Source organism: Octopus bimaculoides, chromosome 1 (assembly GCF_046866305.1).
Source record: "Octopus bimaculoides isolate indiv1 chromosome 1, ASM4686630v1, whole genome shotgun sequence".
NCBI lineage: Eukaryota > Metazoa > Mollusca > Cephalopoda > Octopoda > Octopodidae > Octopus > Octopus bimaculoides.
Genome location: NC_142928.1, coordinates 100,097,918 through 100,116,290, shown reverse-complemented (window position 1 = coordinate 100,116,290; position 18,373 = coordinate 100,097,918). Strand labels below are relative to the sequence as shown.

Here is an 18,373-nt window from a genome sequence, read left to right as displayed (position 1 = left end):
ATATTAAATGTTACCACCACTGTCGCAACCACTACCACCACCCACACATAATATTTTAATTGATTGTTTAGGGCTTTTGACTAAATATTTGCCTTACTTTCTGACAGAAGTTCCTTAATTTATTTCTTTATCTTTTAGTCTGTAATTCAAAACTTTCATTTGACAGCTGTGTTCAAAATTAGATAACTGATGTTAACATGTAATCACGACTTTTCCCTTATCAGAAAAACCATTTTTTTCTCTTGAACATAACTGACATTTCTTGACAACTTCTAAACAGTCTATATTACTGTTAATCTGTTTCTGTGATATTACTATCAGAAAATAATGTAAATGTAATAAACCTAACAAAAGTCTCTTATTTTTCCTCCATCTGATCATAAAACTTATATCAGCTTATTTCGTTACATAGCGCTTTGTTAATGTGTACTGTCTCTAGTTAGACTGTTTCATGGACTGTGTGTAAGTTGTGAATTTTAGTGTGAGGTTTATATTTTTATTCACATTCCCTTTTTTCATATCCATTGCACCAGTTATTTATTATTCATACTTCTTTTTGCTTTTATACTCCATATCTTACTTATCTCCCTTTTATGGTCTTTGTACATCAATAGCTATGTAACTTATTCTGTGCCAAACACTTTTGTTTATATAGAATGAGATGTTTATCTGTGAGAACAGATTTTCTGTTCCAACTGTGATTATGATGTCAAGGTAGTTCACTTCAGTCTCCTTACTAATCTGAGCAAGTTTCTTCCAGAGTATCATATCCATGTTACTGTTCCATACTTACTTAATTGCTGCCTCCTCATCTATCTATCTATCTATCTATCTATCTATATATATATATATATATATATATATATATATATATATAATCCTTTGTATCTCTGTCTGTTCCCAATGCATTCTCAAACGACCCAACCAAATCAAATCAAATCAAATTTTACATGGCAATACTATGAGACCCTAAGAGTGTCAACATGTAATTTTTGGGGGATTAAAACAATGCAACATTGGCACTGGTTCTGTATTGCGTCTCAATACTCAAAGAATAAAAGCGAAACCTCCGAGAGAATAACAGTTATAAATAGTTTCACTTTTATTAGTTTCAGTACTCATATATATACATGTATGTGTAGTATATATAAATATATATATATATATATATATATATATATATATATATATATGTGTGTGTTAATTCTCTAAATGAAGTATTAACAGTAACTGCACGATAAAGTGTAGTATATTGCCACTTAAGTGTGGCTGACCCCTAGGGGTGGATGTTACTGTTGCTTTTAGCCCCAGGAGGACATATATATATATATATATATATATATATATATATATATATATATATAATGTATGTATGTCTAAGTGTGTGTGTGTATGTATGTATTTGTGTGTATGTATGTATATATATGTGTGTATATATATATGTATACGTATGTATATGTATGTATATATATGTGTATACATATATGTATGTATGTATATGTACATACATATATGTGTGTATATATATGTATATGCAGATGTATACCAGAGTAAGCACATAAATGCGAAACAAGGTGGAAAAAATAGTACTCTATTACCAGACGTAGAGTAATATGCTTTATTAAAAAGCAGCTAAAATATCACAAAAACTGCTACTCAGAGTTTCACGTTCCCGTTCATTGGACAGTTTTGTTTAAAATGGAACAAGAATAAGATTATAAGCAAACATATAGAATTAGTTTAATGGATACCCATTTGAAAATGGTTTTGTTTCATTGGTCCTTTCAACTAACGGTCTTGTGAGTAGATTTGGTAGACGGAAACTGAAAGAAGCCTGTCATATATATGTGTGTGTGTGTGTGTGTATATATATATATATATATATATATATATATATATGTGTGTGTGTTTGTGTGTCTGTGTTTGTCCCCCCACCATCGCTTGACAACTGATGCTGGTGTGTTTACATCCCCATAACTTAGCACTTCGGCAAAAAGAGATCTATAGAATAAGTACTAGGCTTACAAAGAATAAGTCCTGGGGTCCATTTTCTCGACTAAAGGTGGTGCTCCAGCATGGCTGCAGTCAAATGACTGAAACAAGTAAAAGAGTAAAGAATATAGTAACATTGTTTTTGGAGAAATAACCGGTTTCGTATTTTCTTTTCAAATTTCTTTACCTATATCGTATCGTGTCTTCGCTATGGTGTAAAATATGTGGAGGAGAAGTTTCAGGTGTGGAAGCAACGATTAGAATCGAAGGGCCTTAGAGGCAACCTAGCTAAGACCAAAGTCCTAATAAGTAAGAAGGTAGACAAATCACAAACCCCTTCAGGTAGATGGCCCTGCTCGATCTGTAGATAAGGCATAGGTAGAAACTCTATAAGATGTACCCAGTGTAAGCTATGGACACATGAGAGGTGCAGCAATATCAAAGGAAGACTAACTAAGAAGATAGCTTTTGTGTGTGGCAGATGCTCAGGAGCAATAAACATTGAAAATGTGCAGAGAACAACTTCTGCCACATTCCAGAAGTTAATAGCTTCTGTTACCTAGGTGACCAAATAAGTAGCAGTGGAGGGTGCGCTGAAAGTGTAGCTGCTAGAATAAGAATTGCCTGGGCAAAGTTCAGAGAGCTCTTACCTCTGCTGGTGACAAAGGGCTTCTCGCTCAGAGTAAAAGGCAGACTGTATGACGCATGTGTATGAACAGCCATGCCACATGGCAGTGAAACATGGGCCGTGACTGCTGAGGACATGCGTAAGCTTGCAAGGAATGAAGCCAGTATGCTCCAGTAGATGTGTAATGTAAGTGTGCATACTTGACAGAGTGTAAGTGCCTTGAGAGAAAAGTTGGATCTAAGAAGCATCAGATGTGGTGTGCAAGAGAAACAACTGCGCTGGTATGGTCATGTGGTACAAATGGATGAGGATAGCTATGTGAAGTTCATTCTGCCACACTTCATTCCCCAGAACTACATAATAAATGAATGCATGTCAGAGTGCCCAGTATGGACCTCAACCTGACAGTAGCATGGAAAATTGGGAATGCTGGTCATTGGATTGCATCAATGATCAGCTGAATCTATTTTGTGCCATAGCTCTGCTTAACCCTCACTGACCAAGACTACACTACAACAACAGGTTCTTCAACCATTTTACAGCCTTTATTAATATCTAATTTTTCGGATGATTTGCATCCTATATGAGATACTAAACACTCTGAGAGAAAAGAAATCTCATTAACAAAATGAAAGGTCTCTACATGACCTGAAACCTTACAAGAAGTGATATAGAAAAATGACGAAAGACTGTTTATACTTAACATTGATTATGGTTGTGATGATACAGTTAAGATTCAGAGGAGTAATGAATGAGACACAAAAACATAGTTAAGCAAGTAGTTGGATAGAAAGCATGGTAAGTTAAGATTCACCAGTTATTCAAGAAGCTCTTCTATGAATTCAGTCACTAGTGGTTGTTACAAATATACTTATTTTGTATTACTTTTGATCAGGAAATATCTAAAATATTAAATAAGTCTTGGGGCTTAAAAATGGTGTTAGATCAGTGCCTTGATAACAGAAAATTGGTAATACAGTTCTATATTTAAGAGATGAGGAATTATGTACATTATTTATATTTGATGGATATTTGTCCTCATCTTGTTTGTTAACGCATATGGCGTAGTGGTTAAGAGCACGGGCTACTAACCCTAAGATTCCGAGTTCGATTCCAGACAGTGACCTTAATAGTAATAATAATAACATCGAAAAATACCTTAGGAATGAGAACTCAGGTTCAAAATTTCCCCAAGACACCTGATGAAGGCTGGAGGGTATATCAGCTGAAATGTTGTGTTAACAACAAACAAGATGAGGACAAATATCTGTCAAATATAAATAATGTAAATAATGTAGAAATTGGTTTCTGCATATTCTCGGTTATGTTGATATTGATTCTAAAAGAAAACATTTTTCTTTTACTGTATTAAATTCCTGTCTACTTAACTTGCTGTTTTCTTAGGAAAGTTATTCTTTTAAAGCAATTGGGATTTATAATTTTTGTACATTAAACTCATGTATTATAGTAGCTATTAAAGATTTTTTTTCAAAACTCTGTGGTATATCTATATATTTTAGTCTATAATTCTTTGATGATACATCCTCTGGAATTTTAGTATGGTTTTGAAAAGTAGTCCATGCAGTGCACAGTTTGTATTGTTGAGATAAGATATGGAGAAACCTCATTATGTTTTAATAGTCAAATATACTTTCTAACACATTTTTCATGTCATTTAGATTAAAGTTATCTTGTTAATTGTTTGTGAGTTGTTTTCCCATCATTAATTCTCTTTATCCACAAAATTAAACTATGAATATTTTCTTTTAGCTGATACCCAGGAATTATGCCGTGTTTTAACAGAAGATGCTGTAAGTAAACATTAATCTATTTTAGAATTAGTTTGTTTCTAAGGGTTCATAAATGAACACAAAATTTTTTTCTTGCTTTTTCTATTTTATGCTTAGAATGTTGTCTATAAATGTATCTCAAATGATATTCTCTTCAGTGCTGTGGACTAAATCTTGAACATGACAGTAGTATTTTGACAATGTTAATTGAAATGTATTTATTTTATTTTTAATTAAAAGTTATAATTTACATTTACTTCTTTCATTACTTCTTTCTTGTTTTCATTAATCTTCTGATTTCTTCTACTGAAATATGAATTTTTCATACATAAATCCTACTCCACCCTCCTTACCTTATTTTATGTATTAAATTCAGGCTAACCTATTTTAAAAACTTTCCTTACTCTGCAGCATTTTGTGACCTAAAACTTTGTAGTACATAACACTTCTCGGATAAGAAACTTTAATTAGTCTCAAAGCATTAATCAGAAGTTATATTACTCAAATTAAAGAAATGGAAATGGAAAAGACAAAATTGAGTCTGTAAAAAAAATGTTCCAACATTCTTTCCCAGCAGTACCCATGTATTCTTGTTTCTGACCTAATAATTTTCCCCCAACTTCAGACAAACTAACCTCATGGTTATAAATTCAATCATCTCTCTAACTATAATACGGTATTTGACTAACTCACATAACTCTTCCTATCTCAGTTTGCCTGGATAATAAAAACTGTTGTGCTGTCTAGTCAAACATTTTAATGATGCTTATTAAACCTATTGGCTAATCTCTGCCCAGTCTTTCCTACATATAGAAGATTGCTTAGTCAGTATTTAATTCAATTGATGAGATTTCTGGTGGTGCAGGTGAACTGATCTGTGAGGTGGAGAAAGAAATTAAGTCTTATAAGGGTGGTGGTGTTCAAATGACACTTTCAATTAGCATATTTTTCATTTATGTTTTACTTTTTTTTTTTTTTTTCTAATTATTCAAAATTTTTGATTTTTTAAAATAAAAATTGTTAATTTTTCAGGACATGGTTGCTAAACTGAACTACATCAGGAATAATGATAAATTAGTGGAAGAGGCTAAACAAAACTACATTGGCTTAGCTATTCGTCAGTTTACGTGCCCTCCTTGTAATAATATGTGGTGGCGTGTCACCCCAAGGAGAAAACCTGTGAGTTTTACATATCTTAATCTGTTTTATAGTTATATTTTACCTACCTGTCTGATGAGCACTGAAAAGGCCAAAATTCTTTATAATTTGAGACTTCAATATGTTTTCAGTTCCTGGTGGCAGGTTATTTTGTTTCACTTATGCAGTCAATAGTTTAGATAAAATCACACACGAACATACTCTCTTGTTGTTGTTGAAGATGTTGTCAACAGCTGCAGTGGCAGCAGTAACAAGAATAATGGTGATGGCAGCAACAGTAGTAGTGTAGTAGTTGTTGTTGTTGCTATTGGAAAATGTTTGACATGTTCAATGCCAGTGTGGAACTGCAATAGGATATCAAACAATCAATCAGCTGAAGTATCAAAAGACTGAACTCTAAATGGCCTGGTCTATCTGTCTTTTAAGTGGGTGCTGTTTCTTGGTGGCAGCATGAGTGTTTTAATGTCACACAAGACTGAATTCAACTCCATCTTGTGTTATCTCTATACTAGGGTTGACCTTTACATTAGCCATTGTGACTGATTTTTTACTAATTTAGTCTGGAAGAAGGAACTGGGTCTATAGCCTTCATGGGACCTCTGGCACTAGGAATGTTGATATGGTTAACTTCATCTTGAGCTGTTTAAGGTAACAACTGCTGAAAAAACATGTGCAAGGAAAGCATATTTCAGAGGGCCGATTTTCTGGAAGAGGAAGGACTGAACATAGTGATTAGTGCAGGGTTTGAGTGAAAGTTGCCTGAGTGGAAGTGGCATGAGATCATCCAGTTCTAAAGATTACAAGCCTCTGTAGTAGTGATTGAAAAGACTGAGGGAAGAGACAGCACATCCAGAAGTAGGACAGAAGTTGAGGTATGTTGGATGATCTTTCGTTAAATGCTGTCTAAGATGTCTGAGTTTGAAGTGGCAGCACAGATATGGGGACAGTACACCATTGTGGACTTCACCTAGGCTTTGCAGAGAGTTAGTAGTAGTTGGGAATTAATTTTTTTGGCTCTGAAAAGGTAAGTTTGTCTCTGTGAAGCAGTTTTGCCTATTATGAAGATGTGTGCTTGCCAAAAGAGATTTTCAATGATGCTGAAGCCTAACATTTGTAGTGACCTTGAGGCCTCTGGTTACATACTGTTTGGGTTTAGGAGGTGGCAGATATTTATAGTGATTGTAACTTACTGCTGAAAGAGACAAGATTGTCATGAACTCAGTGGAACATATTTTTAAAGTCTTTGTTCATGGAATCATTGTAGAATTGGCATAAAGTGTCTTGATTGCATATGGAAGGTTGGGAAGGAATAATAGTTATTATTTGCACAGACAGACTGTTAATGACACTTGATAGGAGCTAAACCATGGGGAACATCAGAGTTGATAAAATATGAAGCAGAGAGAGCTCTGTCAGGGCACACTGCAATGGTGCAATATGACAAGAGGCCAATAATAATTCAAGAAACAAGAAATGGGGGAAATCCATGAATGGACAGTTTTGAGTTTTTCCAGATTTGCCCATCACATTTTAAAGTTTTGTTGATATTGAGGATAACAAGACCGACTTTACCAAATTTTTGAGGATGAGTGTTCAGTGATGATTTACATAGGAGAGTAGGTCTGTTGCTCTGGGTTCACAAAAAAAAAAAAAAAAAAATGAACTGGTGATGAGTAATGAGAGAGATTCAGATTTGTTAAAGATTATTTCCATGAACTTTGAGTTTTGGATGTGAGTATAAAAAGATATTAGGTACATTACTTTTTGGGAATGGAATATATTGTAGCATGCTTCAGAAGATCAGGATATATTTCTATTGATTAAAAACAGAGATTAAAGAGTTAACCCTGAGGCTTCTTGTTTGAGGGTGATGAAAGCAGCATTGAGAGTATCAATGGCCTTGGTAGTTTGAAGTGACTGGAGATGCTTCAAAGCTTCAGACTCATGGCTTTGTTAAAGGTACTTTCACACTGGCATGTATATCTGTATAGTGATGAACCTAGGGGAATGGAAAGAGATTTTTATGGAGGAGATTTGCATTGAGTTGCATATTTCTTCAAAAGAATATTGCTTATAAAACTACATTATGCAACTCTTACACATGAATATAGAAGTTGGTGGGCAGGGGTTTTGCATAGTAGTGTATGTGTGTTAAATGAATTCAAAAGCTGTTCGGGTTTGAAATTTGAAATATCTATTGGTTCTAAAAAGAAAATCAAGTCTCCCTATGCAAGGCCATATATATGTGAGATGTAGGTATGCTGTGCTTGATAATTGACTAAAACACTATGATAGTGGCTCTTAGAAAACTTAGAATTTCAAAGTGGACTTAATGTTTGTTATATTTTAGCTGTTTCTGATAAGCAAGAATTTGTCAGAAAGCCTCCAGGGAAGTCAAATGGCCCATGTTACATGACAAAAACAATGACGTTTGGGGGTAAGAATCTGATGCTTTGGGGATACATAAAAAGTGATGGTTCAAGAAAGTTGGTTAAAATTGATGGTAACTTGAATAGTGCCAAATACATCCAGTTGCTGAAGGACAATTTGGTACCAGACTTGGATGAAGGTGAGATTTTTCAGCATGACGGAGCTCCATGCCACAGATTGCATACAACATAACAGAGTCTGGCTGATGAAGGTGTTACTGTATTGAAAGATTGGTCAGCTCAGAGCCCTGGCTTAAATATCATTGAGCATATGTGGTCAGAACTAAAGAGAAGAGTTCATCAGAAGAATCCATGCAATCTTGAAGAGTTATGGGAGCTCAGCCACAGAGAATGGCATCTCATACCTGTGAAGATGGTGAAGGATTTATACACATTTCTTCCCAGGCACATTGAAGCAATTATTCAAGCTAAGAGAAGCCACAAGAAATATTAACCAATATACAGTAACTTCTTGAAATGAACGTTATGTAATAAATTTTCATTATAGACATTTTTCTGTTTTAAAATACTGTATCTTGATTGCTTTGTGTGAGGTGGCCAAAAACTTTTTCATGGCCATTTTTTTGTGGTTGTCTCACATCCTCCTCTCTCATTCAGAATTCCTACTACAAAATATAATGATTAGGTATGGAAATGACTCCAATAGGGTCAATGTTTCAACTGTAAAAAACGCAATGCAAAGCATCCACTTATAAGTTGGCAATACTAGAAATTTACAATAGTCTAAAATGGCTGAAAACTTTTGCACAGTACTGTATATGCATATTCACACATCCTAAACTTGAAGTAGATATTTATATGTGAAGATACTATCTTTCCTAGGTTTCAAGATGTAAACTATGCCAAGTTCGGTATGATCCTGTCCCGAAAGATGTTGAATTTGGAAGTGCAGTATTTGTATGTAAGAGTTGTAACAATGAATTCAGGTAAGTTTGAATCACCTTTGATTTCATTTTCTAACATTTATCTTTAATCCTTTACTTGTTTCAGTCATTGGATTGCAGCCATGCTGAAGCATCGTCTTGAAGAGTTTGGTCAAAAAAATTGATCCCTGTACATATATTTTTAAGCCTAGTACTTATTTTATCAGCATATTTTTGTCAAACCAAGTTACTGGGTTGTAAACAAACCAAACCATTTGTCAAGCTGTGACAAGGGACAAACACAAAGACACAGCTATAAATATATATATATATATCATCATCATCATCATCATCGTTTAACGTCCGCTTTCCATGCTAGCATGGGTTGGACGATTTGACTGAGGACTGGTGAAACCGGATGGCAACACCAGGCTCCAGTCATATATATATATATATATATATATATATATATATATAAAAATACACACACACACATACACACACCATGAGCTTCTTCCAATTTCATTTTATCAAATCCACTCCCAAGGCTTTGGCTGGCCTTGGGCTATAGTAGAAGACACTTGCCCAAAGTGCCACACAGTGGGACTGAACCTGCAGCCATGTGGTTGAGGAGCAAACTTCTTACCACACAGTGATATTTATTTGTTTTCACAATTTATTTTATTTGTTAGTATGAGACATGACAGAGTTTATAGAATGTCAGACAGAATCCTAGTTATAACATCACTTTATGGCTCTGAATTCAAATCCTACTTATATCAACTGTTACCTGTCACACACTTTCCCTGCTCATTTAAATAACTGCCAAATGGTTTGAATGGACCAGAGCTTTGCGAGTGAAATATTTGTTGGACAGTAATTTTGCAGAAGCTCTTTAAATATGTGCACGCACGCGCACACACACACACCATCATTATTTTTATATCTGCTTTCCATGCTGACAAGGGTTGGATGTTTTGATAGAATCCAACAGGTTGGAGGACCATATCTTGCTCTACTGTCTCAGTTTGGCTTGGGCTTTATAGTTGGATGTCCTTCCTAACACCACCAATACCAACAACTTTTCAGAGTGTACTGAATGTGTTTTATATGGCACCAGCATTAGTGTGGTTATCTTGTAGCTTGCAAAACTAAGGAGCCACTTCAACTAATTGGGAAGATAGGACATAAGGTGATCATTTAATGCAGTGTGTTGGGAGGTTAGTGTATGATGGGAGGAACCAGAACAAATATATTATTGTGGAAGAGATGCATGGTTACCTCATGTTTTACTTGGGTTGGTGGGGATAGCTGGAGTAGTGCCCGGAAGAAAGGAGAATCTAGTTGTGCCAAAGTACTGGAACATACACTCAAGATAATGTGTCCAAGAAGGTGAATAGAAGGCAGCATGGATATAGAGGAATTGGTGTAGGTAGATAAGGTTCCATGAGTGTAGTAGGAGAGTGAAAGCAATATAAACTTGGGCTGGAGATTGTTATATGTATTAATTGGGGATGAATATAGTGAATGGTGAACAGGGGTGGGGTGGTAAATATGAGTTGCAGAGAATGATGATGATGAGAATGAGGGATGGATGTTGATTGGCAGTAGCATGGAGAAGGCTTTATTCCACTACTTTAGGGACGTAGAGCTACAGGATATAATGTGTTCACTGATAACATAAACACACTGACACTCACTTAAACTCAGCCAATCACATGCAAGAAGTAGAACTGACAACTTTCATGTACATGCACACATGAAAACGCACACAAACATGCACACACAGTGGGACTTTCATACAGTTTCCATCCACCAGTTTGACTCATAAGGCATTGGTTGCTCTTAGACAATAGTATAAGACACTTGCCCAGCCCATGTTGGTTGTGAAAGTGGGCTACTAAATCAAGGGGTGAAAGGCAAAGTCAATCTTGATAGAATTTGAGCTCAGAATGTTAAGCTGGACAGACTGTAAAGACATGAAATGCCACTAAGTATTTTGTCTGGCATGCTAACAATTCTGCCTGCTTGCCGCCTTCAGTAATAATAATAATTATTATTATAATAATGATAATACCCTTTCTACAATAAGTACAAGGCCTGAAATTTTGGTGGGGAGAGAACATCAACTCCAGTACACGATGGGTATTTATTACATTGACCTCCCTGGAAGGATGAGAGGCAAAGTCAACTTTCACATGTCTTTTGCATTAGGGCCCATGTTTTGCTACTACACAGCATCTCCCGGCCCATGCGGTTGTGAAAGTGGACTGCTAAACCATGCAGCTGTGTGTGTGTATGCATGTTCTGTGCATGTATGTGTGTGCGTATTTTGTGCGTGTGTGTGTGTACATAAAACTTGTCACTTCTTCTTCTTGCATGAGATTGTCTGAGTGAAAACAAGTGTCATCATGTTTATGTTACTAGAGAATATTGTATCCTGTAGCTCTACATCCCTAAAGTAGAGGAATAAAACACTATTTTAAATATGTATTAGATGTATTTTGTGTGGTTTCCATTGCATATCTACAGAGGCTTTGGTCAAAAATCAACAACTAGGAGCATCTGTTACAATTGCAATAACCTGTGTTATCCAACTAGAATTGAACCTCCAAAGAGGAATCCCGGTCGTCGAAACTGGAAGAGTCAACATTCATGTGATGCACCAGACTGCTGTGGATTCTTATCAGACTGTGATAAAGATGTAAACGGTAAGATGGTCTACTCTTTTGATATAATGTTTTATAATGTCATTTTGTACATTATTATTATTATATAATAGAAAAGCTAGCTCTAGTGCTTCCTTATTTCCATTACACTCCTCCAAATTTTTGCTTATAAAGTTGTTTACTTCTTCTAACTTTACAATAACAATAAGGCCTGTTCTTTTCAACTTGTTGATTCTCTATCATTTCACATAAATTCATATATGTGTCAGTGTGCATAGATGTATGTGGATGTTTATGTGTGTGTATATATATATATGTGTGTGTGTGTATACAAATACATATGTGTGTGTGTATATGTATGTATGTATGTTCTTTTATTTTTTATGCATTTCAGCCCAAACGCTGTGACCATGCTGGGGCACTTTTAGTATCATCACATTTTCAATGGTCATTTTCTCATTATTGGAGGAAGTTTGTTATTGCTGCCCTCTTTTAAGTTTCTCGCCCTGATGTAGTTTCATGTGGAATCTTGAACAGCAGGAAGTGAAGTTGCTTCTTGAAAACATCTACCCTAGCTCCGTGTAGATCTCTCAGATTTTCTGACAAGATATTTAATAGCTGTGGGCCTTTGAATCTCAAACTGTCGCAGTACTCGCTCCTCACTCTAGTCAGGATGGGTGGAACCTTTGGAACAATACAGTGTCGTCCTGTTTGGGGACTGGTATAATCTGGGAATTATGTTTTTCTGTTGGTTTGACATTCTCTCTGGAGCAAACTTACTGCATATGTCATGCATGATTGTCATAAAGTGTTGTAGCTTTATGTCAACATCCTGTGTAGAGAGACTGGCAGACTAGTTCTATTCCAGGATCTCTTTCTAAATACTTTTCCAATCAGCTTCATGAAAGTTTAGGCTGGAAAGGTGTTGGGTACTTCTAGTAGCCTACATGTTGGCAGTTATCTGTGGATCATACATCATTAGTGCTACTAAGTTATAGTCATAGAAAATCATCAGTGTGCCATAACATTATAAATGGGTGTCAAGTTATTTGTGAAACAGAGGTCCAGGATAGTTTTACCCCGTGTTGGGCAGGGCACTATTTGCTCCATGAATAGCATTACCTATAAGGTCAAGTAGAGATTCTACTTACCTCTGCTTATGAAGTGGCAAAGTACAATTGTAATCAAAATACAAAATACAAAAATGAAGAAATGGACATAAAAAAAAAGAGGTCAGGTTGATTATAAATTACAATTCTCTCTTCATGGTCAGAGTATATGTCCGTAAATGATATTTTATTTAATTTAATTGTATCATATTGTATTATCTATTTCTGTTTTTCATAAACAGTAAGAATGTATATGAGAAGTGTTCAAAAAGGCAGTGCTACAGCATGGCCACAGTCAAATGACTGGAACAAAAGAATAGAAGAATAAAAGAATGTGCATATATAAATAGATATATGCATGAATTTTTAAATTTTTATTTCTGTCTTTAGAAATAGTAAGCATGTATATCTATTTAAAGCTGTGACATGGTTTTAAGTTTGAGCATGAACCGTTTCCACTGTTTCCTTTAGAATGAGGATCCATTGCTGCACACTGAAAAATGAGTGATAAAATAGCTTGCAGTTTTGAAGCTTGTGGCAACAGATTGGCCTGGTTTATATAGTAGTATGCTTCAAATATGCCCCTAAAAGTGATCAGTAAAGTGTTGATCTGTTTCCCAAATGTAAAGGGCAATGGAAAGTTTGCATATGATGCAATATATCAGGTTAGACAATGTGCAACAGAAGTTCTGATTAATATATTGTGTCTTAGGCTCTCAGTAATTGTTGCAATATTGGTACTGTAGGGGCAGATGTTGCATTGTCAGTAAGCAAATTAAACAGTGCCTAGCTGTGAGATGCTGGGTGCTGTGGAGCTTCTTACTGAAAGATCCCTGAGATTTTTGTATCTTTTTAAAAGTTGTGAAGAGGTGATGCAGGAAAGATTGGAATGGTTGTGGGATCAGAAGGTAGAATAGAGAAGTTGTGGATGAGTTTATCTTTCAATGGGAAGATGGACTGGTGGAAGGTGAGAGAGATTGGAAAACTATCTATAGACATGTGTAAAGGTGATAGGAGAGCAGTGGCACAGTGACTGGCTTGGGTCTGGTGGAGTGTCAGATCCACAACAGTTCAAGAAGATTTGGGATGAGAAGAAGAGTACAGGAGGTAGGAGTAGGAGTCATTAGGTTTGAACAGGACAGAGATAGATAGGTAGATATTGTGTATAGTGATGAAGACATTGAGAAAACTAACTGAAATATTGGAAATAAATTACAAGGCAGAGCTAAAGATCTTAACAAAGAGATAAAATTGTTGAGCAGTTGTCTGGTAAGGGTGATGCTGGCACAGTCATCCATATAATGACCATACAACTCTGGTGAATTGAGCAAAGATTTGCTGTTCACTTATGGCCTACCTTACACTTGGCATCATGTTACTGACAGGATTAAATGAACATTTTTCCTTCAACACCTACATCTCCTCTTAGTTCATTAAACCCTTTCTTATCCTTCAACCCTTCTCTCACCTCCTCTTTTCTCTTTTCTCTTGACCTCACTCTCGACTTTGCCCACTTCTCCTCATTCTGCAACTCTTTCTTTCTTCCTTTTCACACTGTTTCTCCTGCCACTCTTTGTTGGTATATGAAGCTCATGTGGTCCTGCATTTCTTATCAGTTGCAACCATTTTTCTTTCTTTTAACTTGAAGACTCTGTTGTCTATCATTTACTTATCTTCTTTCAAATTTTCCTTGAAGAAGAACACTGTCTGAAATGTTAAATTTCCCACACATCACAGCAAGTTCACTATACTCTTTTTGTCAATTTTACTATAAATATCTATGTGTGTGCATGTATTTATACAGGGGTTGGACAAAGTAATGGAAACACCTAGGATCATAGCATCATAATTTTGAAATATCTATAAAATCGTCAAAAGCTTGATTATTTTTCTGTTTTTGGAGTTATTATTAGTGTTGCTTAATATGTTTTGCTCAAATTGATGATTCTTTTCAGATATCATCATCAGAAGTTAATTAAAATGACAGATCTATTGGACTTTGAAAGCGGTCAAATTGTTGGTGCTTTATGGCAGGTACTAGCATAATGAAAACAGCCAAAATGTTTGGTGTATCAAGAAGTACTGTCTCAAAAGTAATGACAGCCTTTGAGAAAGAGGGAAAAACCTCCTTGTCAAAAGAAAACTCCGGAAGTAAACCAAAACTTTCAGATAGGGACCGTTGGACTCTTACATGAATTGTTAGAAAGGAACACAAAAGTACAGCTCCCAAAATTACTGCAGAGCTCAATGACTGCCTTGAGAACCCAGTTTCCACAAAAACTGTTTGCCAGGAGCTGCACAAAGCTGGATTTCACAGGAGGGCTGAAATCAGAAAACCACTACTTTTAAAAACAAACGTTGCAAAGTGTTTAGAGTGGAGTAAAAAACCTACAGAATTGGTCCCTAGAAGAATATTATTTTCTCGGACACGTCATCCTTTACCTTATTTCCGACCACCGGCCAAGATACGCGTGGAGACAGCCAAAAGAAGCATTTGACCCAGACTGCCTCCTTCCAACTGTTAAACATGGAGGTGGATCTATGATGATCGGGGGGGGCGGCTATATCTTGGAAATCTGCCGGACCAGTGGTTTCCCTTCATTGCTGAATTAATAGTCAAGACTATTTAAGCATTTTATCTGATCAAATTCATCCTATGGTTGCAGAACTGTTTCTAGAGGGAAATGCAATTTTTCATGATGATAATGCACCAATTCACACAGCTAAAGTTGTTACTGAATGGCATGAAGAACATTCTAGTGAAGTTGAACATCTTATCTGGCCACCACAGTCCCCAGATCTCAATATTATTGAACATTTATGGCACATTTTAGAAAAACAAGTAAGGAGTTGATATCTTCCACCATCATCACTACAAGAACTGGAAACTGTTTTAGCTGAAGAATGGAAACAATTCAAACTTTGTACAAGTCCATACTACAGAATTCAAGCTGTAATTACTGCCAAAGGCAGTCCTACCCCATATTCAAATAAATTTGTTTGAAATTTTAAGGTGTTTCCATTATTTTGTCCAACTCCTGTATATATATAAATATAAGAAATTAACTGCATAAGAGTCAATACAAAGACTACTCCATCCAACAAGAGTTCAGCTTTACTAAACATTTCAACTACATGTACTTATCATGCTACTAATAGTTTCCTGTACATGCTTGGTGAACATATGCATGTAAGGGAGACTATTAGTAGTGCGATAAGTACATGTAGTTGAAACGTTTAGTTATATATATATGTGTGTGTGTATGTATATGTATATATATATATATATATATATGTGTGTGTGTTGCACAGTAGTGTTACCCATTCATTGAAGCATGTTTATAGTCTTTGCAAATACCCTGCATTGAAGATCCACATCTCACCATGCACATGCACTGTTCAATTTGTCCTTAATTCTGAGAGAGGAGCCCTTTAATGTCTAGCAAAGTATAGGATTAGGCTTCTTGACTGTTCTTACTCTGCCTATTGTGCTTTCAAACCATCCTACCCCACCCCACTGTTATTTAGATCACCAGGATAACAAGCTCCTTCTAGGCAATCTTTTGGATATTTGATATAACCTATTTCCTGCAAACTTGTAGTGCTTCATGTCCCTGTGCATTTGCCTCATGAGAAGTCTACTTCCTCACTTGCTGTTGACCAAGTTTTTATAGCTCTCATGATCAGCAATGTTCAAATAGACAGCCTGTTTTAAACACCTCTTTTATAGCTTGAAAGATTAGAATGAACAGAGAAGGTTTAGGGCAAAGTTCTATCAAACCCCTATCTGAACACTAATTTCATTACTGAATACATTGCTGATTCTCACCTTGTCAACTGCACCTCTCTACATGGCTTATATTTTCATAAGCCATTCATTTAACACTGGTTTCCTCAGAGACCACCAAATCACAGAATGGAACCATGTCAATGGCCTCTTCTAGGTTGACAAATACTAGTTATATATTAGCTTATTCCTGGTCATGCACTTTTACAGTTACCTCTCTTGGAAGGTGGTATCAATAGTGCTTTTCCTAGGCATAAAGCCAAACTGCATTTCAACTCTTTCTGTAACTTACATGACCTGGTTGACCAGCTTGTGAAGTTATATGTACCTCTGAACAAACTCTTGGAGAACATAACAAGTTAAGTGTAAAAACCCAGTGACATGTCTAATAACTTTGAGAAAATGATGAGCAAATGTCAAAGCAAAACCAGCAAACATAAATATTATGATAGAGAATATCAAGTAGGATAGGAAGGTGTATGTTGTCATCTGAGTCATTCTACATTATCAGAATAGTTAGATTCTATTTAAATAAGAAAAATAATATGACTAACAGCAGTTAAGTTTGCTTATATAATCATCCTTTCTTTTCTTATTTTATCTACAGTATATGGTCCTTCAGGATTGCAGAAAAGGTGTGTTCATCCACAACGTCGGAGAAACCGATCTATCTACTACCCATGTTTAAAGCACAGTAGTACTGGTTCAACTGTGGAAACATTTCTCACTCAGAGATTTGAGAATGATTCAGTCTCTGACTTCTCAGTAAGCTTAGAAACTATTATTGAAGATGCTGATATCACTTCCAATATGAGTACATTATCACTATCTGATAGCAATGTTGGTAACGAACCAGATGAACCTGTAGGTTTTCCTTCAGCAAGACCAAAGTCTTCTGCCATGTCTAGCTTAACATCTTATCCAACTAGTGCGGAACATGTAGCCAAAACTGATAAAACACAGATGGTGAACATTAAACCAGAGGAAAAAACAAAACTAAAAAAAAAATCTGAAAAAAAGGATTGAAGTCTCAGAGCTTCAAATTAGACTGTCGTTTGTGAAAGTCAAAAATCTGTTGACTCCTAATTTTGATTTCTGTTTTTTCTTCATACTGGAAAATGGTCAGTTGTTGAGGCATTTCCCTTAAAATAATGGTGCCTTTATTTTATTCAGTAAAAAGAAATCACAGCCAGAAGTCAATAGATCGACGCTATCAATTCATTATTCAGCATTATTCATGGGAGATTACTCTTGTGGCAATAAAAAATAAAATTTAATTTTCAATCATGTATGTATATGCATGTATCAATAATATTAATATGCCAACTTGTTCTTTTTGTACGTACCTGTTATGTGTGTTGCACTTACCTCAAAAGAGGGAGTGAGTGACAAAGCCGGAGAGAGGAAGTAAGAAAGAGAGTGAAAGATACAGTGAGTGGTGACGGCATTCGTTTTGTGTTTTTAAACAAGAAAAATAGCTACATAGCCACATCGCAAGAAAAGTTGATACATAGATACATACACACATCATTAAATTAAAAGTGGGAGAAAGGAGGGACACAGGAAGAGAAAGAGAGAAAGACAGTAGATACATAGATCCAAAGAAAAGTTGATACAGAGACACAGCAAATATTGTTTGTCACTTTCACTTTTTATTACCACACGAGGATAAAATTAATTTGCAAGTGGCTGAGTAATCCACAGACATGCAGATCATTAACGTAGTTCTCAAGGAGATTCAGCCTCATGCAAAATATGACAAGGCTGGCCCCTTTCAATTACAGCTACGACTCATTTTGGCCAGCTGATTGAACTGGAGCAAGACCTTCAAGTGGTTGGAAGAAAATGAAAAAAGATCCTATATAGGGACAGGAAAATCTTTTTAGTCACTATAGTTGTTAATCTGGTCCTAACAGCAGTATTTTGG

At 35.7% G+C, this 18,373-nt stretch overlaps 1 protein-coding gene across 2 annotated transcripts in view; it reads left to right on the top strand.

The window, feature by feature from the left end:
* Positions 1–17,760, top strand: part of LOC106879279 (shiftless antiviral inhibitor of ribosomal frameshifting protein homolog) — a 79,560-nt gene extending 61,800 nt beyond the window's left edge. For both annotated transcript variants that reach the window (XM_052968608.2, XM_089354724.1), the window contains 5 exons: positions 4,391–4,431; positions 5,443–5,589; positions 8,841–8,944; positions 11,414–11,592; positions 17,054–17,760. In XM_052968608.2, the coding sequence (XP_052824568.1) occupies positions 4,391–4,431; positions 5,443–5,589; positions 8,841–8,944; positions 11,414–11,592; positions 17,054–17,472 (890 nt within the window). In that variant the 3' untranslated portion in view covers positions 17,473–17,760. The remainder of the gene's footprint in view (positions 1–4,390; positions 4,432–5,442; positions 5,590–8,840; positions 8,945–11,413; positions 11,593–17,053) is intronic.
* The last annotated feature ends 613 nt before the right edge of the window (positions 17,761–18,373 follow it).